At 43.9% G+C, this 25852-nt stretch overlaps 1 protein-coding gene across 3 annotated transcripts in view; it reads right to left on the bottom strand.

Annotated features, from left to right (window-relative positions):
• Positions 1–25852, bottom strand: part of SLC43A3 (solute carrier family 43 member 3) — a 104049-nt gene that overhangs the window by 57471 nt on the left and 20726 nt on the right. For all 3 annotated transcript variants that reach the window (XM_029574828.1, XM_029574829.1, XM_029574827.1), the window contains exon 2: positions 18417–18644. In XM_029574828.1, the coding sequence (XP_029430688.1) occupies positions 18417–18603 (187 nt within the window). In that variant the 5' untranslated portion in view covers positions 18604–18644. The remainder of the gene's footprint in view (positions 1–18416; positions 18645–25852) is intronic.

Raw genomic sequence — 25852 nt, 5'->3', positions numbered from 1 at the left:
CTAGATTTCTCAGAAGTTGGCAACTGTGCCACACCCCCAGGAACCCTGCCCCCCCCCCCCCCCCATGAATATGTAGCACACTCCCTCCTCTCACTTCTCCCTCCCTCCCCTGCCTTCTTTCATTGTCTCAGCTCCCCTCTCTCCCCCTTCCTTTCATTCACCCCTCCCTTCTTGAGCTCCCCCCACCCTTCTCTTATTCTCTCACCCCCTCCTCCACCCCTTCTCTCATATTTGGGACCCTCCACCTCCCCTCCCCTCTCTTTCCCTCTACATAACCCCCTTCCACTTTGCCTCCTCTTTTTTTTTTTGTAATTAATATTTTATTCACAAAACACAAACCATTTTCAGATGTTGTACAACAGACTACGAAAACAGTGCTTCTTGATATTTAGAAAACATATACAAAAGGTACAAATGAAACAAAGTCAGCACGGCTTTACCCAGGGCAAGTCTTGCCTCACAAATCTGCTTCACTTTTTTGAAGGAGTTAATAAACAAGTGGATAAAGGTGAACCGGTAGATGTAGTGTACTTGGATTTTCAGAAGGCATTTGACAAAGTCCCTCATGAAAGGCTTCTAAGAAAACTAAAAAGTCATGGGATAGGTGGTGATGTCCTTTCGTGGATTGCAAACTGACTAAAAGACAGGAAACAGAGAGTAGGATTAAATGGGCAATTTTCTCAGTGGAAGGGAGTGGACAGTGGAGTGCCTCAGGCATCTGTATTGGGACCCTTAATGTTCAATATATTTATAAATGATCTGGAAAGAAATACGATGAGTGAGATAATCAAATTTGCAGAGGACACAAAATTGTTCAGAGAAGTTAAATCACAAGCAGATTGTGATACATTGCAGGAAGACCTTGTGAGGCTGGAAAATTGGGCATCCAAATGGCAGATGAAATTTAATGTGGATAAGTGCAAGGTGATGCATATAGGGAAAAATAACCCATGCTATAATTACACAATGTTGGGTTCCATATTAGGTGCTACAACCCAAGAAAGAGATCTAGGCATCATAGTGGATAACACATTGAAATCATCGGTTCAGTGTGCTGCGGCAGTCAAAAAAGCAAACAGAATGTTGGGAATTATTAGAAAGGGAATGGTGAATAAAACGGAAAATGTCATAATGCCTCTGTATCGCTCCATGGTGAGACCGCACCTGGAATACTGTGTACAATTCTGGTCGCCGCATCTCAAAAAAGATATAATTGCGATGGAGAAGGTACAGAGAAGGGCTACCAAAATGATAAGGGGAATGGAACAACTCCCCTATGAGGAAAGGCTGAAGAGGTTAGGACTTTTCAGCTTGGAGAAGAGACGACTGAGGGGGGATATGATAGAGGTGTTTAAAATCATGAGAGGTCTAGAACGGGTAGATGTGAATCGGTTATTTACTCTTTCGGATAGTAGAAAGACTAGGGGACACTCCATGAAGTCAGCATGGGGCACATTTAAAACTAATCGGAGAAAGTTCTTTTTCACTCAATGCACAATTAAACTCTGGAATTTGTTGCCAGAGGATGTGGTTAGTGCAGTTAGTATAGCTGTGTTTAAAAAAGGATTGGATAAGTTCTTGGAGGAGGAGTCCATTACCTGCTATTAATTAAGTTGACTTAGAGAATAGCCACTGCCATTAGCAATGGTTACATGGAATAGACTTAGTTTTTGGGTACTTGCCAGGTTCTTATGGCCTGGATTGGCCACTGTTGGAAACAGGATGCTGGGCTTGATGGACCCTTGGTCTGACCCAGTATGGCATGTTCTTATGTTCTTATGTAAACCCACCCTCTCAATCCCACCCATCCCAACAAATCCCCCCCCCCCTCCACTTTCAGTGCTCTCTCTTCACATGAAGGTAACCTCTGCTACTGCAAAGTTGTAGTCGTTTTATAAAAATAAAAGAACAAAAAGGGGATGGCAAGATTTTTATGCTAAAAAGAAGAAAACACAAGACTTTCCTCATCCCTCCATTGCTGAAAGGGACTCCAGGTCTCCAGGTACTTAAGGCTAAGTATCCCTCCGAGGAGCGCTTAGCTTTTCCGAATGTTGTATCCGCCTAAATTTAGCCAGGAGCGTGGGAAATCCCGCTTCCCTTCCACCAGGAGGCTATCGCACACCTCCCGACCGTCACCAAAAAAGTCTCGCATCTCTTTTCCTTGGATGAACGATGACAGGGGGGGCGTTATCAAGTAAAAAAACATCCCAGGGTCGTTAGGTATCGTTCCCTCTAATGTGTCATTCAAGAATTTGCAAAGTTCTGCCCAGAATGGTTGGATCACCGGACAAGAGCACCAGATATGAAAAAAAAAAGGTCTCCAGTAAATCCAGAGTTTCTCCCGCCTCGATCAGCCGGGCCGGTGGAAGGGTGGCAGGCGCCGTAGGCGACTTCCGCCTTGCGCCCGCCGGTCTCGGCCCCTGCGCTTCCCAGAGTTAATTTTAACAGATATCACAGGGCCGCCTTACCAGGGGAGCAGCCGAACTCTCTGGCTCCTTTTCAGGGTGATTAATCATGACAAGTAACATCCTTGAGATGCAGCCAGACTATGTAGCAAACTATCCTGCAAGTTATGTGGTTGGACTCAATATTTTTTTTCTCTTTTTTGCATTCAGCACTTTCATCAGGAAGGCGATCGAGTATACATTGCTTTGTTTATGGCCCATAAATAGAGATCTTCGTTTTCAATTTTTATATTATTTTTTCCTTCCGTTTTATCATAACAATTATAAACAAGAGAGAAAAATCAATGGGAAAAAAAAAAAAAAAGACTCGTGCTTTCCACTGATTTTTCTCCTGCTTTTGTTTGTTATGATAAACAGTAAGCACTGATAAATTCCTGGGAAAAATAAAATAAAAACTAAAACAAAGGTCCCAACTCATAAAGACTGGTTTGATTGTAAGAGGGTGGTGCCCTCCTGCATCTACATAGCCCTCTCATTTTTTCTAAAAGACTAATTATACTGCATTTCTATAGTTACAATAGATGGTTGTTTGGATTATTAATATTGGGATTTAAGAACATAAAAACGTATTAGAACTTGCCATGCTGGGCCCATCAAGCCCAGTATCCTGTTTCCAACAGTGGCCAATCCAGGCCATAAGAACCTGGCAAGTACCCAAACACTAAGAAGATCCCATGCTACTGATGCAATTAATAGCAGTGGCTATTCCCTAAGTAAACTTGATTAATAGCAGTTAATGGACTTCTCCTCCAAGAACTTATCCAATCCTTTTTTGAACCCAGCTACACTAAATACACTAACCATATCCTCTGGCAACAAATTCCAGAATTTAATTGTGCGCCGAGTGAAAAAGAATTTTCTCCAAAGAGTCTTAAATGTGCTACTTGCTAACTTCAAGGAGTGCCTCCATAGTCCTTCTATTATCCGAAAGAGTAAATAACAGATTCACATCTACCCGTTCTAGACCTCTCATGATTTTAAACACCTCTATCATATCCCCCCTCAGCCGTCTCTTCTCCAAGCTGAAAATTCCTAACCTCTTAAAAGTCTTTCCTCATAGGGGAGCTGTTCCATTCCCATTATCATTTTGGGTGCCCTTCTCTGTACCTTCTCCATCGCAATTATATCTTTTTCGAGATGCGGCGACCAAAATTGTACACAGTATTCAAGGTGCGGTCTCACCATGGAGCGATACAGAGGCATTATGACATTTTCCGTTTTATTAACCATTCCCTTTCTAATAATTCCCAACATTCTGTTTGCTTTTTTGACTGCCGCAGCACACTGAACCGATGATTTCAATGTGTTATCCACTATGATGCCTAGATCTCTTTCTTGGGTGGTAGCACCTAATATGGAACCTAACATTGTGTAGTTATAGCATGGGTTATTTTTCCCTATATGCAACACCTTGCACTTATCCACATTAAATTTCATCTGCCATTTTGATGCCCAATCTTCCAGTCTTGCAAGGTCCTCCTGTAATGTATCACAATCTTCTTGTGATTTAACTACTCTGAATAATTTTGTATCATCTGCAAATTTGATAACCTCACTCGTCATATTCCTTTCCAGATCATTTATAAATATATTGAAAAGTACGGGTCCCGATACAGATCCCTGAGGCACTCCACTGCCCACTCCCTTCCACTGAGAAAATTGTCCATTTAATCCTACTCTGTTTCCTGTATTTTAACCAGTTTGTAATCCACAAAAGGACATCGCCTCCTATCCCATGACTTTTCTGGGTATTTGGGGTGTGACGTTGGGTTGGGAGGGACCTGGGGGAGTGACTGGTTGAATGTGGCTATGGGAAAGTTTTCTCTTTGATCAGCATCAGGTGGGGATTTATTTTATATGTTTTTATGTCTGATGCTGCCGCTGCCTAGGCTGGAGGGTGGTGGGCGGCATTATAATGATATTTCTATTTTCACAATTTGGCTGGTTTAAATGGGATGGTGATTCATCTTAGTTATGTAACCTAGAATGTATCAGATCTTCATACGCCAAATAAGAGAGGAAAAATGTTATCACATTTGGGTAGACTGAAAGTGCAAATTGCATTTTTGCAGGAAACATATCTTACTTATGTTGAACATAAAAAAGCTAAGGCACCAGTGGGTTTCTCATGTTTATTTTTCATCTGGTACCTCAAAACGTTGGGGAATAGAAATCTTAATGAACAAGAGAGATTTATGCAGTTGGATAACACACAATCACTGACCCAGATGATCTTAGGGAAGCTCTTTGACCAACCTGTTGGGTTGGCTTTGATTTATTTGCCTAACATTTGTTTAATTCACTATGGCGAGTTTATTAATGATGATGCATAAACTAACCAGTTATGATAAAGTGTCATGGCCGGGTGCCGCTTTGTGGATATATACTCCACCTAGCACATTGCGCTCCCCTGCTGGAACTCCCATCAGTTCGTCAAGCACACACTGGTGAGGCTAGAGTTGCTATTTTCAGTGGCTGGGCTAGTCTTATGAAACACCCTTTACTGACATCAACATATTTTTAAAAACCTTAAAGACCTGTTTATTTAGACAGGAGTTTAAAGAGTAACACAGCGAGGTAGACAGAGATCCTTGAAGAGTTAAAAGGGCACTGACTAATCCGTAGCAGCTTTGGCAACGTTCTTATGATGAATGTGTGCAATTATGATGTTGAACTGTGTGAATTTTGTAAACCGCTGCGATTTAATTAGAACACGAGGTATAGAAATATTTTAAAATAAAATAAATAAATAAATATGGTGGTTTCTTTTTTAGGACATTATCTTAAACTCATTTTGGAAGAAAGCGATTCTAGCTGTGTTGTTGATCCCAGGTTGGTTAAAAATCGCAGCTCTTTTCAACACCCGACGGGCACAAATTAATTTTGTTTGTGTGAAAGCAAGTGGAGATGGTTGATAGGTGGAGATTGCTAAATCCTACCAGCAGAGAATTCACTCATTTGTCTAGATGTCAAGATCAATGGGATTTAATCCACGACCTTAGGACAGACCTGCCTTAGGGTTGCGGGAGCTGCTGGCTTTCCCAAGAGCCTTGGTAATTTTGTCTGGTTTCCTGGCAAAGTTAGAAACGCCCCTGTGATCTTCTGATTGGAACAGCAGGGGTGTATCTGAGCTGTATATAAGGGGCTCTAGTCTGCACACCTTTGCTGGTCCAACAGCCCACATGGCATTTGCCCCATAGAAGCGCTATAGGTTTATCTGTTGCTCTGGCCTTTAACCTTGTCCCAGTCCTAGTGTATTCCAGTTTTCCTATCCTGTATTCCATGCTCCTGTGTTCCTGTAGTGTGTTCCAGTTCTTCCTTCCTTATTTATTTATTTGCTTTTCTATACCGACATTCAACCATGGGTATTCACATCGGTGTACATGGGAACTTGTGTGATAGTATGACAACAGGTCATATTATCTTTACATTGAAACATTATTTTTAACAGTACTATCTCTATATTGTAACATTATAAACAAGCTAATATTAACTTTAACTTTACTTTGTAATATTATTATTAACAATGTCTCAACATAGTGACATTGTATAACATACTCAGTAACATCAATAAGGTTGCAAGTATGTGTTTCTTTGAATATTTAACGATATAAACTTATGTCAATTGTATCTTGTTGGCTTAGTGTTGTATCAAATGCAAGGTAATGATTCAACAATGTAACAGACAGGGTTTAAGAGATAGTAGGGCAATTTGATTGGATGTAGAACTGTTGTCTTGGGGGGGGGGTGTGAAGGGGTGGGATTGGAAGGGCAGGAGTTGGATGGTGCTGATGCGGGGTTAGCTGCTTATAAAACTTCCTGAATTCACCATCCAGTGTCTGGTTTCCTGATTGTCTTGTAAGTTTCCAGTGCACCTGTTCCTAATGTTCTAGTTCTGTGGTTCCTAGCTCCTGCTCCAGTCCCGGACCTTGGCTCCTCTCTTGATTCCTGTTCCAGTCCTGGATCCTACTCTCCTTCAGGGCAGAGGAACACTCTTCTTCCAGGTGCCCGGCCCCTCACAGGTATGCCCTGTCCAGACACCGTACCTGCTACCAGTCTCCAGCAGAGTGGGCCATGACACTAGAGCTCATGGGACCTTTTCTTGCATCAATTACATGATTGTTTCTGAATCTATATTTCACACGATTGACACATTGCATTATTTCTGATCATGCTCCGCTCACCTGTGTCATGAGGATTACTCATAAGAACATAAGAAATTGCCATGCTGGGTCAGACTAAGGGTCCATCAAGCCCAGCATTCCGCCTCCAACAGAGGCCAAACCAGGCCACAAGAACCTGGCAATTACCCAAACTCCAAGAAGATCCCATGCTACTAATGCCAGTAATAGCTTTTCCTCCTCTACAGAGGAGGAAAAGCTTTGGCAGATGCTATTGTATCTACCTAAAATTAAATATTTTAAAACATTTCTTCAGAGTAAACGGGAATTGTATGCGACTGATAATCTGCAACATCTGGATGAACCTGTGTTTTACTGGGAGACTGCTAAAGCAATAATGAGGGGTGAAATAATTCGTTATGTCATTGCAAAACATAAGAGCTCTTCCGAAAGTAGTTTGGAACCAGAAAAACTGTTGGATTTGAAGAGAACAGAAATTAATAGAAAAAATACAAGGTTAACGAGTCAAGATTTTATTGAGACTCAAAAATTAAAAGTGAATTTTCAAAAGACTGCATGTGTAAAATTTGGCATATACACGTGCAAGTGGCCTTGATTCACAAATTCCATATTTTATACAAGCTGAAAATACGCATGTAGGTTCTCTTTCACGCACACATATAAGCACATTAAAAAGGGACAGTTTAGGAGAATTCCAAGATGGAACCAACAGTTGTGCACGTAAGTTGCTTTTTTAAAAGACACTTACAACTCCTACAAAACGCCTCAGCCCGCATCCTCACAAATTCCAAAAAAAGAGACCATATCACACCAACGCTCATGGACTTGCACTGGCTACCAATTAAATCACGAATCCTTTACAAAACCCTTTCCCTCATCCATAAAAGTATCGCACATGAAAACTTTCGCTGGCTCAATCCTCCCCTCATGATACGCACCTCCACACGTCCGACCCGCACCTCCCATCAAGGAATGCTCCGCCTCCCATCCATCAAATCCACCAAACTTACCTCCACCACTAAGAGGGCCTTTTCCCTGGCTGGACCCACCCTTTGGAACTCCATGCCTCCAGATTTACGCACGGAAACCTCCACCCCCAAGTTAAAAAAAACAAACTAAAAACCTGGCTTTTTCTACAGGCCTTCCCCTCCAACACCACTCTCCATTGAGGACTATGGGTTTCTCTTCCTCTACAGGCTTCTCCCCCCACCCTTTAGTTTTGATCCCCTTCTCATCAACACCGTAGATGCCCAAGCGGATGTCCTTCCCCCTGTACTCCCTTAACTTTAACGTAATCTTCCTCCACCTCTTGCAGCAACACCCACTACCCCCCTACGTAATTTCTTCCTTCCCCTATCCTCCCCTTAAACTCCCATCCTCTCCCTTTGCATTTGACTTTCTCCCTAACCACTCTTAACCCCCTGTATATATTGTACATAAAACACTAGTTATAAATCTTTCAGTTGACCGATCTCTCCGGATAACTTCCTTAATTCCGATCATGTATCACATATTTATCTTGTTCCTTAGAAAGGCTATGCCTAACTGACAGAGTCCCTGCCAGAGTTTCAAGTTATTTGTAAACCGATACGATGTGCAAACGGATGTTGGTATATAAAAATGCTAAAATAAATAAATAAATTTTCCATCTTACTTGCATACATTTACACCTGATAATTATCTGTTGTAAGTGATATTAAATGTGTTTATTGTGTAGTACTGACAAGGTGAGAGGTTTGGCTGGAGTGGTTCAAGCTGAAGAATCAGGAGGGCCTCGATGACCTGGTGAAGGACTGGGCAAACTGGTGGACTAATTGGTAAACTGGTTAATTTCGTTGATGCGTGCATGTTTCAAAATTGGCCGACTTGCGTGTTTATATCGAGACTTAAGTAAGTCCTAGTTCACACATTAAATATACGCATGTATATATATATTTAAAACAGGTGGGTAAAGTATGAGCATTCAATCCATTCATGTACATGGTTTCAATGCATTTCATGTATTTGCATGGAAACCTACATATGCGAGTATGTTGCATGGTAGAATTATGTGTATTTTATTAAATGTGCATATATCGTATGCGCATATGATAAAATACTATATCAGATATATGCATAGCCACATACATGCATATATGCCACCGTATCCAGTTATTTTAAAATTATCCTCTTAAAGATAGATTTTACTAGGGCTGCGCATGCGCCCATAAACGCGCATACAAATAAGTGCTATTTTATAACCTACGTGCGTAGGTTATAAAATACTCTTCATGTAGCACGTCTACAGCTGTATGCACATATCTTATACACAGCACTTTCTATGGCTCCCTTTAAAAAGAGTTGATTTGTACACCGCAGTCTATGCTAGCTGCATTGGATAAATCCACTCCTTTTCATCCCTTAATAAGGTCAAAAAATCTTTAATGATGTCAATTGTACAATGGAAACCTCTGAATGTGTCTGTAACAACAGCCCCCTATAACCCCAACTCACCTCCCGAAAACTCACCCCGAATCAAAGTGCCCCTTACAATGATCCATATATAGAGTATCAGACTGAGCCCTATAGTCTCTCTCTCTCTCCCTCCCCCCTCTTCCTGGCTATTTAAAATTCATGTAGCTCCCACTCACTGAATAACTTGTAACAACAAAAAGCTCAAACTTCAATACAAGCATTTGAAGCACAGTATTGTTTACATGGTAATGTCTAGGAAACTGCTATCTAATTTGATTACGACTTATCCAACATCTAGGTTTGCTCTCTTTATAAAGAGCCTGGATGGTGAGAAACTGAGATCCCCTAAACATACAGTATTTGTCTGGTCTTTCAAGTTTTATCAGTCTGCAGTCAGCTTAAGTTGGAATTCATGGAAAGCTTACTTCTCCCAAAATGATCGCTATTACAGACATATAAGCAGAATATACCTATCTCTAAAGAAGAGATTTTGTTTGTAATTCAATCTCTACCTCAATTTAAATCACCTGTCCCAGATGGGTTAAATGCAGATTTGTATAACTGCTTGATATCTCATATTCTAGAACGATTAAGAGGGCTTTTCATAGAAATGATTTGCTTAGGCTGCATACCATTGTCAAAGAGAGGAGCAGTGATCACGGTAGGGCCTAAACTAGGTTGAGACACGACAAATCTGGGCTCACACAGGTCGATTTTCCTGTTGAAGCAAGATGCTACATTTTTTGCTAAAATTCTTGCTAACAGGATTAAAATATATTTAACCTTTTCTCGGCATCACAGGAGGGTTTTGTACACAATTGGAGGTCTAGTCTTAATGTTCAAAGGTTAATTTCAGTAATGGATGCCTGCTTGGCAAACCAAATGATAGCTCCTTTGCTAGTTTGTCTGGATGCAGAAAAGGCATTCAGCAGTTTCATTCTCTTGTATTTGTTTCCATGTCTGGGATGCCTTTCAAGGTTTTTTGTTTTTTTTTATAGAAGCAGTTGCTGTTCTCTACTCCAACCCCACAGCTCAAGTAAGTTAGGAATGGCTGTTTATCTCCAACATTTTTCTTGTACAGAGAAACATTTATCCATCAGACCTCTGAATCATGGCCAGGAAACTGATACTAATATAAAGAGCATTTTTTATAGGAAATGGATGTGTTAAAGCATTTTTGTTTGCTGATGACATTCTTTGGCTTCCGTCAGAAGCTAGCAGCCGATCATTATCCCATGCTTTAGGGACTCCGTCAGTATTTCGGTCTTTTTCTGGATTTAAACTTAATTTAGTCATGACTGAGGTACCTTAAAAGGCAGGAGCTACACATTCCCGTCTCCCCTGTTAATTTGTGTCTCCCCTGTTAATTTGTATGCTGATAATATTTCCTCCTCTCCTTACAGATAAAGGCAGGACATTGAGCAGTTGGAAACCATTCCCCCTATTGCTTCAAGGCAGAACTGTGCTGATAAAGATAATCATTTTCCCCAAGTTATTATATGTGTTACAAATGCTTCTGGCTGTACTCCTGACCCAAGCAATTCTCTCTCTCAGTAGGTCTCGTTCCAGTTTTCTTTGGAAGGGGAAGACACCACAGGTAACTTTGGAAAGTTTGAGGTAGTTATTCAGTGCCACTTTGCCAGATAGTTCCAACTTATCTGGCTAAGTGGTGGCGTCTGAATATCCGCCTGCATTCAGCAGCCGCCACTGAACCGGATAACTACTTACCTAGCTTAGTGATGGGCGGGATGGGGTGTTACCTGGGAGGAGCTACTTATCCGGCTAACTTAGGGGTGCTTAGAAAGGAGGGAGGTCTTAAACTGAAATATTTTTGTTTTTATAATATGGCTTGTCGTCTTAAAAGTTTGGGAGAATGGCTCCTGGATACTAGAAACATAGAAATGACGGCAGAAAAGGAGCTATGGTCCATCCAGTCTGCCCAGCAGGTTTATGGTAGTTTCTGTTGAGCCTCACAAGTCCCCCATTCTTATCAGTTTCCCAGGCCGTCAAAGTGAGGGCCCTTGTTGGTTGCTATTAGAGTCCAAATTCCCTGTTACCTTCTGCCGTAGAAGCAGAGAGTAATGTTGGAGTTGCATCAAGAGTTTCAGGCTTATTGGTTAAGGATGGTAACAGCTGAATCAGCAAGTTACCCCTATGCTTATTTTTCCCAGACCTCAAAATTCAGTGTCCTAGTTATTTGCTGTCTATATTTAATTCCCTTTTCCTCCTTTCTCACTGCCATTGAAGCAGACAGCAATGATGAAGTTGTGGCTTATTTATTAAGGGGAGTAACCGCCACACCAGCAAGTTATCCCCATGTACTCATTTCTCCGTTTATATCCTTTAGGGATCCACAGTGTTTATCCCACGCCCCTTTGAAATCTTTCACCGTTTTGGTCTTCACCACCTCCTCCGGAAGGGCGTTCCAGGCATCCACCACCCTCTCTCCGTGAAGAAATATTTCCTGACATTGGTTCTGAGTCGTCCTCCCTGGAGTTTCATTACTAGTAAATATATTGACCTGAATATGGAAAACCAAGCTGTTTATCCCTTAAATCTGTTTTACATGTAAAGTGTTTTCAATTGGCTTACAATGGAAGCCTTTCAATTCTGCATTACAGAGACGGTTTTCCAACAAGATCTTTTTATATATTTGTAAATTTGGCATTATATAAACACCATTTTTAGAATCTAGCCTTCATAGTACATTTCGAATAAATCTGAATCTCTTTTAGATGTGCTGTCTCAAGACTCCATTTCTATTTCTGGCCTGTACACATTTTTCTTCTCTTTTAAATCCTATGGGATCGTGCGAGTATTGATTGATGTATGGAAATGCAATATTAATATAGGCATGACAAAGCATGATTTTTATGGCTGCAATTTATAAATGTATAAAGTTACTGATAATGTGGACTTGAGGGAACTACAATATAGGTTACTATATACAATTATTTTCTCTCCATTCCGGGTGTACAAATGCCTTAAATGTAATGCTCAAGGGACTTTACTCCACTGTCAGCGGGACTGCCCAAAGATTCACGGTTTCCGGCAGAGAGTAAGATGTGCCTTAGCAGTGGCAATGAAGAACAAGATACCAATTTTTGCTGAATTTTGTTTGTTAAACCGGTTAGATAAGCACCATTTTATAGGTCAATCTCATAAAACGTTATTACTCAAATCATTTCTAATTGCTAAAAAATGTATTTTCTATCTGTGGGTGTCTGAGAAGTCACCTGAATTTCGCACGTGAGTCGTTTAGGATTAGCAGCTACCAGCTCTGCACAGCAGGGTGGGGCAGGTTTTGACCAATCCTTTTGGCAGAGGAGCTCAAGCTCTTTCAAGTTGGCTGGGGGTCGTGTCTGGACTGCAGTCTTTAAGTCTTGCCACAGATTTTCTATTGGATTCAGGTTCGTAAAAACATTAAATCTCTCTTTTGAATGAAAGAATATGAAAAGTCCATTTTCAGCCATTGTCTGACCAGCAAAGTTTGCCAGAGAAAAGTATCCGGTTAACTTTGGTGGGATATTCAGTGGTGTAGCCGCGTGACTGAATATATCTGGCTAACTTTAGGTCTACTTTATGGCCCAACCAGTTAGCCGGCTAACGTAACTCCACCCCAGAACGCCCATATGTTATCCAGCTAAACGTTAGCCGGAGAAGTGCTGGAGATATTCAGAAGTGGGCATTTAGCTGGATACCTTGCAAGTTTATCTGGGAAACTTACACTAGAAAAGGGGCCCTTCCAGATAATTACTTCCTCCGATTTCTCGACTTCTGTGTCAGGTTAAGTTCCGCATCCACTGCATCCAAAGATTCTTTTATTTAGAAGTTGGCAAATAAGCTCTACAAGAGGAGGACCTTGGAGACCCTCCTGTAGACACCACGTAAGAGCTCCAACGCGGGAGCGTTTCCCAACCGTTCAGTCTTCCTCCACAGGGCAAGATGATCCTCAATGACTGGACTTGTGCGCGTCCTGAATTGTTCCTACCGGTCCTCGGGTCCCTGCATCCTTTTTTTAAGGTTCTCTAACTTTTTCATGTGATCCGAAAGTTTGGATTCAAAAGGCTTAATTAACAAAGTCTTTGATTTTATTCACCTTCACAACTAGTGCCATGTCCGGTCTCCCAATCGTTCTTCACATCTCCTGCGTAATCTGTCCCCCTCCTCCACCTCCTCAGTTAATTACAGCAGCTTCGCTTTCTCTCAGAGGCGGCAGGGGGGCACAATCCAGCAGGGCTTTGAAGCCTTACGAAGCTGAAATTGTTTGCATTTTTCATGAAAAGGTTGTTCAGCAGTGGAGGATTTGCACGCACTCGCCTGTGCATTTAAAAAGCTCCCTCTAGGCATGGGTGTGGTTTAGTGTTTGACTTTGGGTAGGGCAGGGATGCAGTGTGAAAGAGAGGAAAAAAAAGGCCTATACAGGTCGCAAGAAGCTGTGACGCGCCTTCACTTATTCTAGTGCATCTGCTTTCCAGTACTTAATGTGTTCGCTTTGTCTGTCTCTGTCCATATCTCCCAAACCCATCCAACCTACAGTAACCATATTTTCCAAACAGGTAATACCTATAGCTAGAAATCAAAATAACATTTCCACATTTAACTTATGGATGGCCCGAATTAACAAAAAAAAAAAATAATCTTCAGCCTTTGCATCCACCAGAGTTTCTCAACTCCCCCAGCATGGGTGGACTTTCTCCTTACACGGTGAATCTGGAATTCCTGTTTACTGAAAGCCAGGGGCAGGGGGATGCCTTTTCTGATTGGGAGGGGCGGCCCGGCCAACCAAGCTTCATCGCTCCCACCCCACCACTCTCTCTTCCCCCCCCCCACACACACCCCCTCACTCTCTTGTTACCTCTTTCTCTCCCCTCCCACCTGATCCCACTCCTTTCTCCCCCTACCGTACCCCTTACCCTCCCCCCTCTCCATGCTGATCAGTGGCAGAAGGAGAAGAGCAGTGGCGGCTCCGTGAAAATGCCAGCAACAAGCTGTTACCAGGTGGCACGAACGATTTTGGATGAGAGGAGGAAAAGATTTGACAGAGGAACAGTTTATCGTTATCGAGTCAGGGCTGGTATCCAGGCGTTTCATGTCATTTCGAAACCACTGAAAACCGAAACCCATACACAAGTCAGGTTCTGGCTGCGAATTGGTTATGAAATTAAGATGAAGAGGATTTCCTTCACTTAGTGCCTTCCAATTAATTTTCCATTTGGTCAATTAGAAAACCAAATTTTCGAAATGCTCGAATTTGGTCAAAAACTTTGAATGAAATCAGCCACAAGGAACATTATCGCCAAATTGTCAGAAATCCTGCTTGCATTGGTCTTTTTATCCTGTTCACAGCAAAGAAAAGTTTGTGGGTTATCAAAGAACGTGGGGAATCTTGGGATGGCACCTATTTTGGGAATACAATTTTAGCCGAGAATGTTTATCCCATTTTTGAGTGATCCAGAAACGGTTTTGATAGCAGACAAAGCTACTTTTGTCCATGATAAGGCGCTATATGCATGCGAGCCAATGCCATGCAACAGCTACTTAAAGAAAATGGCATTGATTTCTGCGGTAACAACGTTTGGCCAGGGAGCTCTCCAGACCTGAACCCTGCCGAAAACATTATTAAGGATGAGGTAAAGAGTTTAATGTTGAAGAAAAGTGGTCAGGAAGTTATTCCATCAAAACTTTGCATCAAAATTTGGAATTGGTCTTATTAAATTTGGAAAATGATAACAATTTGTTTCAAAATCTGCTGTGTTCATACCCCATTCGTTTTAAAGCTCTTTTGCAAGTAAACTGTGGTCACACTAACTATTCACTATATGTTGTTCAATTCCGTTTTGAATGCTGATTACAATGGCATATTGCATGTTTCTATCAGATTTCTGGTTGCTGCTGCAGTGGGGAAGGCAACACCCAGTATATCTAACTTGCCAGTACTTATACTCTTATCTATATTCCTCAGAGTCTGTTTTCCATTTTTTGAAAGACTCCCTTTTGGCTTTAACTGCCTCTTTCACCTCACCATCAAACTACAATGCTTATCATTTTGTCTTCCCTGGACCTTTTCTAATACACAGAATACATTTTATCTGGATTTCTAAGATGGCATTTTTAAACAGTGTCCATGCCTCATGAAAACTATTAACCTTGGCAATTGCTCCTTTTAGTTTCTTTCTAATTTCCTCATTCGATCACAGTCTTCCTTTTTAAAGTTATATGCTACTGCAGTAGTTTTAATTAATGTTCTCCCACCAATGGTTCTGTCAAATTTTGTTGTATTATGATCACAACTGCTAAGCAGCTCCACCCCTCACACCCGGTCGTGTGTTCCACCGAGGACTACAACTAAAATAGCTGCGCCTTCTCATCGGTTCTGGGACCAGCTGCTCCAGAAAGAAGTCATTCACGGCATCCGGAAACTTAACCTGCCTAGCATATCATAATCAATGCTGGGGTAATTGAAAGGCCAATTTTATTTGCCTTTGTAATTCTGCTAGCATTTCAGTCTCTTTCAAGAGTAGCACTTTACATTAACAATAATATTAAAGGCACAGAAATGCGGGGGACATGGGGAAAGAGAGGAGATACTACGAGTCACCTTGAAAAGGGGAGATGAAACTTCCAGCTACAAAACCTCCAGCATGGACTGAAGGGTCGGATAACGATCTAGTCAAAGACATACATAAACTGGTAAATCAAGAGAGAGGTGCTGCTGGTGAGAGGTTGGTTTTGCTTTTTTTAAATAATTTAATCTGCTGGTGAGAAATGTGAATTTGTGAACTGTGGATTGAAGAAGAAAAAAGTGTTAGAAGCAGTGACATCCTGCAATCCCTTCAAGGAGACCTCGTCAAGGAGTCTGTGAGGAAGATGGCAAAACTGGAGCTGGTGCTCGCAAATGGAAACAGTATTTCTAACGTCCAGATAGGTGGCCACCTGTACACTAACCATCACCACATGCTACAATCTAATATAAAAGCCAAAGCAGACAAAAGTCAAAGTCCTGGACTTCAGGGCAGGTTGGGAAGTTCTTGGTGAAGCAGAACATTGGGCTAAACGAAAACGAGCCATAGTAAGGGCAACAAAGCTTAACGCTAGGAAATTAAAGGAACAGGAGAAAGAAAACAGTCTGGGTTTCCCCAAAGAGCCGGCTGAATAAATAAGGGCAAAAAGATCAGCGTTAAAAAAAAATACAAAGGATCTCAGAGAGAGGAGCAGAGCGGTAAAGCTGGAAGATGCAGGGTAGACCGACAGAGCAATGAAGGAGCGACCAGAAGTAAAGACAGGGAAGACGGTAAAGCAAGGTGACAAGAGGTTTTCCAGGGATTGTAAGATACAGAGGAGAAAAGGAAGGTGACGAGGAGAAAGGAGAACTTCTAACCACCTTTGCTCAGTATTCAGAGAAGAAGGAGCACCAACTGTTGACAGGGATGCAGATGGCGGTGGGTATACAAGACAGCGTTGGTGTGGAACTAGCAAAACTGCACGGGGACAAAGCTACGGGGCCAGATGGGGCACACCCTAGAATATTAAGGTTCTGATGGGCCCACTAAAGGATCCGATTACTGCAGATGGGAATGGGACTGGAGGTTGGGAACCACAGGCCACTTACTCTTACCATGGTGGCAAGAAACATTAATGGAGTCTCCTGAAGGAAAGGATCATGAAGTATCTTGACTCCAGCAGGTTACAGGATTAGAGGCAACGCGGCGTTACCAGCTGGAGGTCGTCTCAAACAAATCGGATTAATTTCTTTGGCTCTGTGACTCCAGCAGGTTACAGGATTAGAGGCAACGCGGCTTTACCAGCTGGAGGTCGTGTCAAACAAATCGGATTAATTTCTTTGGCCGGGTGACTGCAGCAGGGCTTCCCAAACCTTTAGCCAATGTGACCCCATTTAGCATTTGAAAATTCACAGAGGATGACCAAAACAATGAGTAGGGGTGCAGACCCCCTTCCAACGATCACAACACTCACAGGCACTTCAACTGATTTCCTCTCTCAACCTCCATCCTCTCCAGTCATCCTCTCTCTCTCAAACTCAACCCCCTCCACAGGTCCTCCTTTTAGCCTCTGACATCCCTCAGCTCCTTTCAACTCCCCGACCCATCCCCTCTCTCTCACCCTTCCAGGCCTTTTCACATCCCCCAGCTGATTCTCTTTCACCCCCCAAGCTTGGTGCACCCAGGACCCGGCCCCCTGTATTTGCACGCTCGGGTCTTTTAAAATCGACCTGAAACTGAGCAGCCCGGGGATAAGAGCCAAGATGGCAGCCTGCATTAGAAACTGAATCAGTGATAAAAAAAGAGACCAGAGGATGGTCCTAAGCAGACTTCACTCTGAGGAGAGGAAGGTGATTAGGAGACTGCCTCAGGCATCAGTGCTGAGGCCGATTTTGTTCCATGATTTTGTAAGCGATACTGGGGAGGGATTGGAAAAGTCTGGGTTTTGAGGATGACTCGCATATCTTCAATGGAGTGGCCACCCCTGAAGGAATAAAGACAAGGCGAGCAAATAAAGTGCGTGCCGGAGAGCAGACACAGTGATTCCAAAATGAAAACGCTGTGTGCACTTTTCCTCTCCCGACCCAATTGTCAATCAGCATGTAAAGTTTTATCTGCAATGGTGGTGGGAGGAATTTCCAAAAACCAGTTTTTATGGTATCATCGTTCCCTCCCACCCTGCGGCGGTCTCACAGTCTCCCACACTCTGGGATTATCGTTCCCTCCCACCCTGCGGCGGTCTCACAGTCTCCCACACTCTGGGATTATCGTTCCCCCTCACCCTGCGGCGCTCTCACAGTCTCCCACACTCTGGGATTATCGTTCCCTCTCACCCTGCGGCGCTCTCACAGTCTCCCACACTCTGGGATTATCGTTCCCTCCCACCCTGCGGCGGTCTCACAGTCTCCCACACTCTGGGATTATCGTTCCCCCTCACCCTGCGGCGCTCTCACAGTCTCCCACACTCTGGGATTATCGTTCCCTCCCACCCTGCGGCGGTCTCACAGTCTCCCACACTCTGGGATTATCGTTCCCCCTCACCCTGCGGCGCTCTCACAGTCTCCCACACTCTGGGATTATCGTTCCCTCTCACCCTGCGGCGCTCTCACAGTCTCCCACACTCTGGGATTATCGTTCCCTCTCACAGTCGCCCACACTCTGGGATTATCGTTCCCTCTCACAGTCGCCCACACTCTGGGATTATCGTTCCCTCTCACCCTGCAGCGGTCTCACAGTCTCCCACATTACCACTGCCTCTCTATCTATGGTGGTCTCACAGACAGGCAGTCTTCAGCGAATCTCTCACGCTCTGGCATTATTATGGCTTCCGCTCAGGCCGTGGCCCATCTTACCTGGCACCGTGGAGGAGATGTTGGTGGCGTTCTCTGCCTGGATGCACAGGCCGTCGAAGTACTTTTCTCTCTTCAGGACAAAGACCAGCGAGGCCCAGCCGAATATCACCCCAGCAAAGCCCATGCACTCCAGCAGGCCCGTGACGAATGTGGCCAATCGCTGGGCGAGCTCTGGGCCAGCCGCCATCGTCACTCACGGCCCTCTGACCCCTGCAGCCTTCAAAACTCCTGAGGGAAAAAAAAACAAAACAGGAATGGCAAGAATAAAACTTAGCTCTTGGGCGGTTTATAGATTCAGTATAGGCCAATGTCCAGCAGGGCCAGCCACCTCTCATGTCACTGAATCCATTAATTTCTCCCGGGTCATGGAATCACTGAGTTTTCTTTTCTTGTTCACAAACTTTACGGTCTTTAGTAAGCACAATAAAAACGAAACCAGGCAATATTACATACAAAATACCAAGAACAAAATATTGCCAGGGCATACCCCCCTGGCTAAATGGCCCCCTACCCTCATCCCTCAGTCACTGAATTTTTTTTTTCTTAAAATAAAATTCAGCTTCCAGTTTTGTTCTTTTCCGCTTTGCCGCCCCTGCTTTCTGTGTTATCTCATGCTGGATTCCTGTGCCGGTAAGATTCTCCTTGGCACTCTGTTCATTTTTTCTCAAACAGAAACATGCAGATTATATTTGCATGCTATATTTATTTTATTTATATTTATCAAAATGTATCATATTCCACCTATACTGGATCAACCATACTAGGCAGAGGAACAAACAATGGTGTAAAACATACAATAAGACAAAACAGACAGCACACTGCATGCACTAAATCACAGGCAATCAATAACTGTTGTGAGCTGCTGTATTCAAAGGATGTTTTGTAAAGGCGGGATATGCACAATGAAACCTATAAAAACCGTGATACAGATCTGAGCTGGGAGTCACAGAGCAGCAGCCACACACCATATACCTGAAGGGCTCATTCTAGCAGACAACTTAAGAGGCAACCAGGAGCTCCACAGGGCACTGCGGGGAGGAAGCCCACATAGCAAGTACAGATCAAGCAGTACAGTAAGCCAGAAGAAACTGAAATGCCAGGGGATGGTCTTTATGCCCTGCACCATGTGATGCAAAGAGATGGAAGGCACTGAAATGCCAGGGGATGGTCTTTATGCCCTGCACTATGTGATGCAGAAAGATGGAAGGCACTGAAACGCCAGGGGATGGTCTTCATGCCCTGCACCGTGTGATGCAAAGAGATGGAAGGCACTGAAACGCCAGGGGATGGTCTTTATGCCCTGCACTATGTGATGCAGAAAGATGGAAGGCACTGAAACGCCAGGGGATGGTCTTTATGCCCTGCACTATGTGATGCAAAGAGATGGAAGGCACTGAAACGCCAGGGGATGGTCTTCATGCCCTGCACAGTGTGATGCAAAGAGATGGAAGGCACTGAAACGCCAGGGGATGGTCTTTATGCCCTGCACTATGTGATGCAGAAAGATGGAAGGCACTGAAACACCAGGGGATGGTCTTCATGCCCTGCACCGTGTGCTGCAAAGAGATGGAAGGCACTGAAATGCCAGGGGATGGTCTTTATGCCCTGCACCATGTGATGCAAAGAGATGGAAGGCACTGAAACGCCAGGGGATGGTCTTTATACCCTGCACCGTGTGATGCAGGGAGACGGAAGGCACTGAAACGCCAGGGGATGGTCTTTATACCCTGCACCGTTTGATGTAAAGAGATGGAAGGCACTGAAACACCAGGGGATGGTCTTTATACCCTGCACCGTGTGATGCTGGGAGTAAGAAGGCACTGAAATGCCAGGGGATGGTCTTTATACCCTGCATAAAGCCTCAGGGCTGGTTCCTCTGAATCTGGGATTGGAGGGGACTATGTGGAACCAAGGACTAATTGATTCTTGTCAGGGTCAGCAGAATTTGAACCTGCAGCCCCAGGAATTCATAGCCAGAGGGAGGAGGGTGAGCTTTTCTACAATGGTCGGGCTGATTTAAAGGGTAGGAAGGTTTGATGGGTGTCTCTGCACAGTCTCTGTTGTCCTCTGTTCTATTGTAAGTAATGTTAATAGTTTTCTCTAATGCCTAAGAGCAGAGCTACCAGACCACATTATGGGATTTTCTAGTAACACCATAAAATATGTTTCACCTCACATCTTTCCTTTCTCTTCACTTCTAGAAAGACTGATCTGCTATTTTGGCATTGGTTATACTTTACAATCAGGCTGATGCAATACCAGCGCACGACAACACATGATAGAACACGTGTTTTGGATGCGCGTCCATAACCCCTGAATCAAAATGGGGGTTAGCATGTCCAAAACGCACATCCATTCCAGTGCGTAGGTAATAGCGCTCATCACATTTAAATTCATGTTGAGGCTATTACCTATTTCCCCCGATGGAAAAAAAAAAATGTGCACCTGACACGCACATTTTAACCTGCAAAAATGAACACTCGCTCGGAGCAGGTATTCACTCTTGAGGAGCCCAAAAAAAATTACAGAAAAGCAGAAAATATTTTTCTGTTCCTTTTTTCGGTTAGTCTGACTTGATATCGTTGCGGTACACACAGGGAGCCTAATTTTCAAACCTATCCACACTAGAGCATTTACGTAATTGGACGCACAGAGATTTATGGTAGCATTTTATAGACTGTGTGGAACTGAATAATTTCTGAAATACCTTGTAGTTCTGCTCTGAAAGTATGCACATGTGGGTCAGTAGGCGCAACTATTTCCAATGCAAGAAATGCATCCTTTCTCTACCTATTTTATAAACATGCACGTATAGATTTTGGATGCACAAAAATGTATAACATGCACGCGTTATAACCCCAAATCATATGTGAAAGTAGGTATTTTATAAAGCACGCACGAATACCATTTTGAAAATACCTGCGCACGTACCTGGAATCACCAGTTTGCTGATACCTCTGCCAGTCCACCCATTCCATTCCCAGTTCACCTAAACTCTCTAGCACTTCACCCTGAAGCTCTAGAGAGTTCACCCAGACCTCTCTCCCCCCCCAAAAAAAAAAAAAAACTGCAGCCAACAAACAAGTCTGATTTTACTAGCGCAGGTGGAGAAGCAAACGAATAAGTCTGGTAACGTATACATGTATATCTGTTACAAAACCGCAGCTACCTCGCGCACTTCTGAACCTCGCCCTGGAAAGGCCTTTCATCTGCCAGCAAAACGTCCGCATGAACTGGAACATAGCCGCGTACCTTTGACGTTTATAAAAATGGGCTTATCCGTGCTTTACGCACTGCTTACGTGTCGATGTGCTATTCTGACGTGCGAAATCCCTTTGAAAGGTTTCTCCATAGAATGGAAGCCCTCCGAGGGCAGGGAAATCCTTACAGGACCGGAATGTAATCTGCTCTGAAAGGGCTGCCCGGTCGCCAAGGGCAGGATACAAATCAAAAAGGAGCGCCATTTAGTCCTCTCCGCACCTCATCCCCCTGCCCCCTTCTCGGCCTCCCTCAGAGGGGCAGCTGGGACTGCTAAAGCCCCCCCCCCCGGCACCTTGCTTTCACTTTTCAGGGGCTTTCTTACACGAGCTTATTGCCAGCAAACGCCTGAGTGACCTAAGATGTGTTTCGTTTACTTAAATTACATTTTGAGTAGAATAAATATCGACCAAGATTCATGAAGCAAAAAAAAAAACCAAAAACAAACGATCACAGTAAAAAAAACCCAAAAAACAAACAAACGATCACAGTGAAAAAAAAACCAAAAAAACCCCAAGCGGCCAGGGCCCTCGGAGGGTCCCTCCGCTCCCCATGCGTGAAATTCCCTGGAAGGATGGAGATGCGCAGAGTGTGCAAGGGGGGGGGGGGAGTGGAGGTAAACTTACAGGAGCCAGACAGCAGGCAGGAGAATCGTCAATGTCTAATTTTATTTTTACAGGGCCGCTTTTGGGCTCCTGGACCTACTCTTGCGTGCCCGGTGCTCACTGAATGTTTATATCCGTTTGTACGTCTGCATTACAGGGTATGAATTATTAACAAAAAAAAAAAAGAGAAGGGACAGGAACGGAAGGAGCCTTTATGGACCGTTAGTGCAACTGGCTGCTAAGATAAGAGGACGTGCCTGCTGGTGCTGGGCGCTGGGGCGGTAAGGAAGTGACCAAAGGCCGCGCACTAGTCAAACGATAATGCGGCTCTCGTCACTGGAATTCCACAGGAGCTCAAAAGTGAGCGCCCAAAGTGAATCCAAGGTGGCTCCCGTCTGCTCATGCTGGCATTTTGTTGTTACGCACAGCAGGACAAATCCTCACAAAAGGGAAAAATGTGGCAGAAAATTCAGTTCTGACAAAGTGAAAAAGAAAGAGTTTTTTTTATTTTATTTCTTTTATCTTATTGTTTTGTTTTTTTTAATTTAACCTTTGTCTTGTTTACTGCATTGACTATCACTAAAGAATTTATACTCACCCAAGCTAAACTAGGTAATGGTCATTTTACAGTTCTCCAGGTAGCTTATAATTAACTAATACTGCCCTAAAGAAATATAAGAATGACTTTAAGTAATAAGACCCAGTAATATTCCTGTTCCTATAACGTCAGAGTCCTTTATTTTTTGTCTATTCGCTGGACATGTCTGACCAGCAGAGCGCACACCCCATCCAAGAAGCAGCACGTAGCACTATAGGGAGCGACGCCTGAAAAAGAAACGCTGACAGCTCCCCGAGCACAGCTGCGGCACGGCCTGGGGAACGGCACTAGGCTGAGACAGCTCACGTCTGCCCAGGCTCGGGTACCGATAAAAATCGGGCCAGCCCTACAGCCACCCCCACACGAATCTCAAGGCATCAATATCTCTCCCTACCATGGGAACCTACTGGCAATTCAGCCACCCAAGCCTCTCAATGTGACCCGGGGGGTAATGGTTCGGGAATCTGCCTCTCTCCGTGCTGAGCACGGATTACGGGGTGAATTTTGAAAGCCCGGCATGCACCAACATCAGCAGATGTGTGCACCTGTAGGCCGGGCGCGTGACCGCTTGCTTTCAAAAGCCGCCTGCACGGGCGCACATCGCCTGAGCTCACTCTGAATGATAAAGGGGATTGGTGTGGGCGGTCCGGGAAGGGGCCAAGAAAGGTGCGCACAGGTACCCACGAGCCTGGGTGCATGCCCAGCGCCAACGCCATGTAAGCTTACCTCTGCCAGAGGGGAGATAAAAAAAATAAAAAATACAAGCATCCATGAGGGGTTTAAAAGGTCTGGGGTAAGGGAAGGAATGCAGTCTAGAGAACCAGGGGGGGTTTCAAAGACCTAGCTCTAGACTGGGCAAACTGGGGAAAACTGGTCATGGCCTGGCTTGCGTGCCTGTTATAAAATCCCCCCATTTGCACGGATCAAACCTGACTTTACGTGGCTGCAGAATCGGACGCACACACACATGCGCGTGCCTGGGCTGTTTTATAACACATGCGCACCTGTGTGCTCGCTGTAAAATGGCCACGGCTCTGGGTGCCTGCCGACACGTCTGCGTACACGGGCGCCTGCGCACCCATTGGAAAGTTACCGTCCAAGGGTTTTAAGGAGCGCCACCGTTCCTATGCCTGCCGCCCTCCTGCACGTTATTCCGACCTTTCACCCCTAATCTTCTGCCTCCTTCTCCAATGGAAGAGAAGCCGTCAGGAGGCGTCACCAGAATCAAGACGTATCCGGACAACTTTCAGTCTGCCAAGGCCAGATAAAAGGTGTGAAATGGTTAAAACGGTCGAAGCTTTTCCTAAAGATTGCTGAGGTAAAATAAATTGCTGAGTTAGAAGAAGAGGAGGCCCCCCGGGAGCACCTGGTACGAGATAAAAGCCGCAGGAATGTGTTTTTCTCTTGCGATTAAGGGAAAACCGATCCCGGCCTCCTACAAGACCACTTTAAAGGCTGATTAAGCTCTCCCAGTAAAAGGGAGTGAAACAGGAATATGCACGTAAACTTTTGCTAACTTTAATTAGATTGCTGCCCAGCTGCTTGTTAGCTGAGGACTGCATATAACACTGCAGTTTTGCCATGTAACTTGGAAGTTGGTGTTAGACTGACTTCCATGCACACTAATAAAAGCATTACAGAGAACCCACCTGTCTCCAGGACGTTGTTAGTCTGTTTGTCATTTTTTTCTTCTCACTGAGGACTGCATATAACACTGCAGTTTTGCCATGTAACTTGGAAGTTGGTGTTAGACTGACTTCCATGCACACTAATAAAAGCATTACAGAGAACCCACCTGTCTCCAGGACGTTGTTAGTCTGTTTGTCATTTTTTTCTTCTCACTGAGGACTGCATATAACACTGCAGTTTTGCCATGTAACTTGGAAGTTGGTGTTAGACTGACTTCCATGCACACTAATAATAGCATTACAGAGAACCCACCTGTCTCCAGGACGTCGTTGGTCTGTTTGTCATTTTTTTCTTCTCACTGAGGACTGTATATATCACTGCAGTTTTGCCATGTAGAACTTGGAAGTTGGTGTTAGGCCGACTTCCATGCACACTAATAAAAGCATTACAGAGAACCCACCTGTCTCCAGGACGTTGTTGGTCTGTTTGTCATTTTTTTCTTCTCACTAGCAGTATAAACAATATGAAGAACTTAGCATATGGGAGTCCCTTTCATCTAGCCTTCCTCCATTCCAGGATTCCTGAACATCCTCTCACTCTGTTATCTTCCTCTGATTCTACAAGCAATTATGTTTATTACACATCTCCTTGTCATTATTACATGGTTGAAGAAATGTTAATTGGCTTTATAATATGTTTTAATTGCCATTAGTATGAAATATTCATTCCTCCTGTATTAAAACCATTCCCAAGTATCTGAGCAGCTGCAGTGATTTTGTTTTGGGGGAAGGGAGGTTTCTCTACGAGACCAATAATCCTTATTACCTTCATTTTATGCTTATTGAACATTATCTATACCACGATACTCATTTCTGGGGGGATAACTCATATGATTCATTCTTGTAGCGTTGGGCTGGCCATGGCGTCTGGAACAGCCAAGGAACACAGCAAGACTTGACTGCTCTGATCAGGAACCAAAAGTTTATTTACAAGGGTTCAAAATAAACAGCAAAGGAAGCAGTAGCTCACCTCGCTTTAAACATCCAAGCAGTTCACATGTACTCCGTATGGGCATACAATGGGCTCCACGCACCTCTCGGGGTCTTCCTAACCCTTCTGGGCCCTGATCCTATATTCTGTTAGACAGGGATCCTCCCGGGACCCCAGAATCCTTTGCGGACCGAGGCAGATGGCTCTAGGCATCTAGCTAGGTGGTTTGAGGGGGTCTTTTGCACACTCCCTCACGCTTGTATTGACTTTTATTTACTGTCTGTAGACTGTTGTGGGTACAGGAACCATTTTATATTGTAAAAATTCTTATTAGCCGTCCTACACAGACATCTCAT

Source organism: Rhinatrema bivittatum, chromosome 13, assembly GCF_901001135.1.
Source record: "Rhinatrema bivittatum chromosome 13, aRhiBiv1.1, whole genome shotgun sequence".
Classification (NCBI taxonomy): domain Eukaryota; kingdom Metazoa; phylum Chordata; class Amphibia; order Gymnophiona; family Rhinatrematidae; genus Rhinatrema; species Rhinatrema bivittatum.
This window is presented reverse-complemented; position numbering and strand designations above follow the sequence as displayed.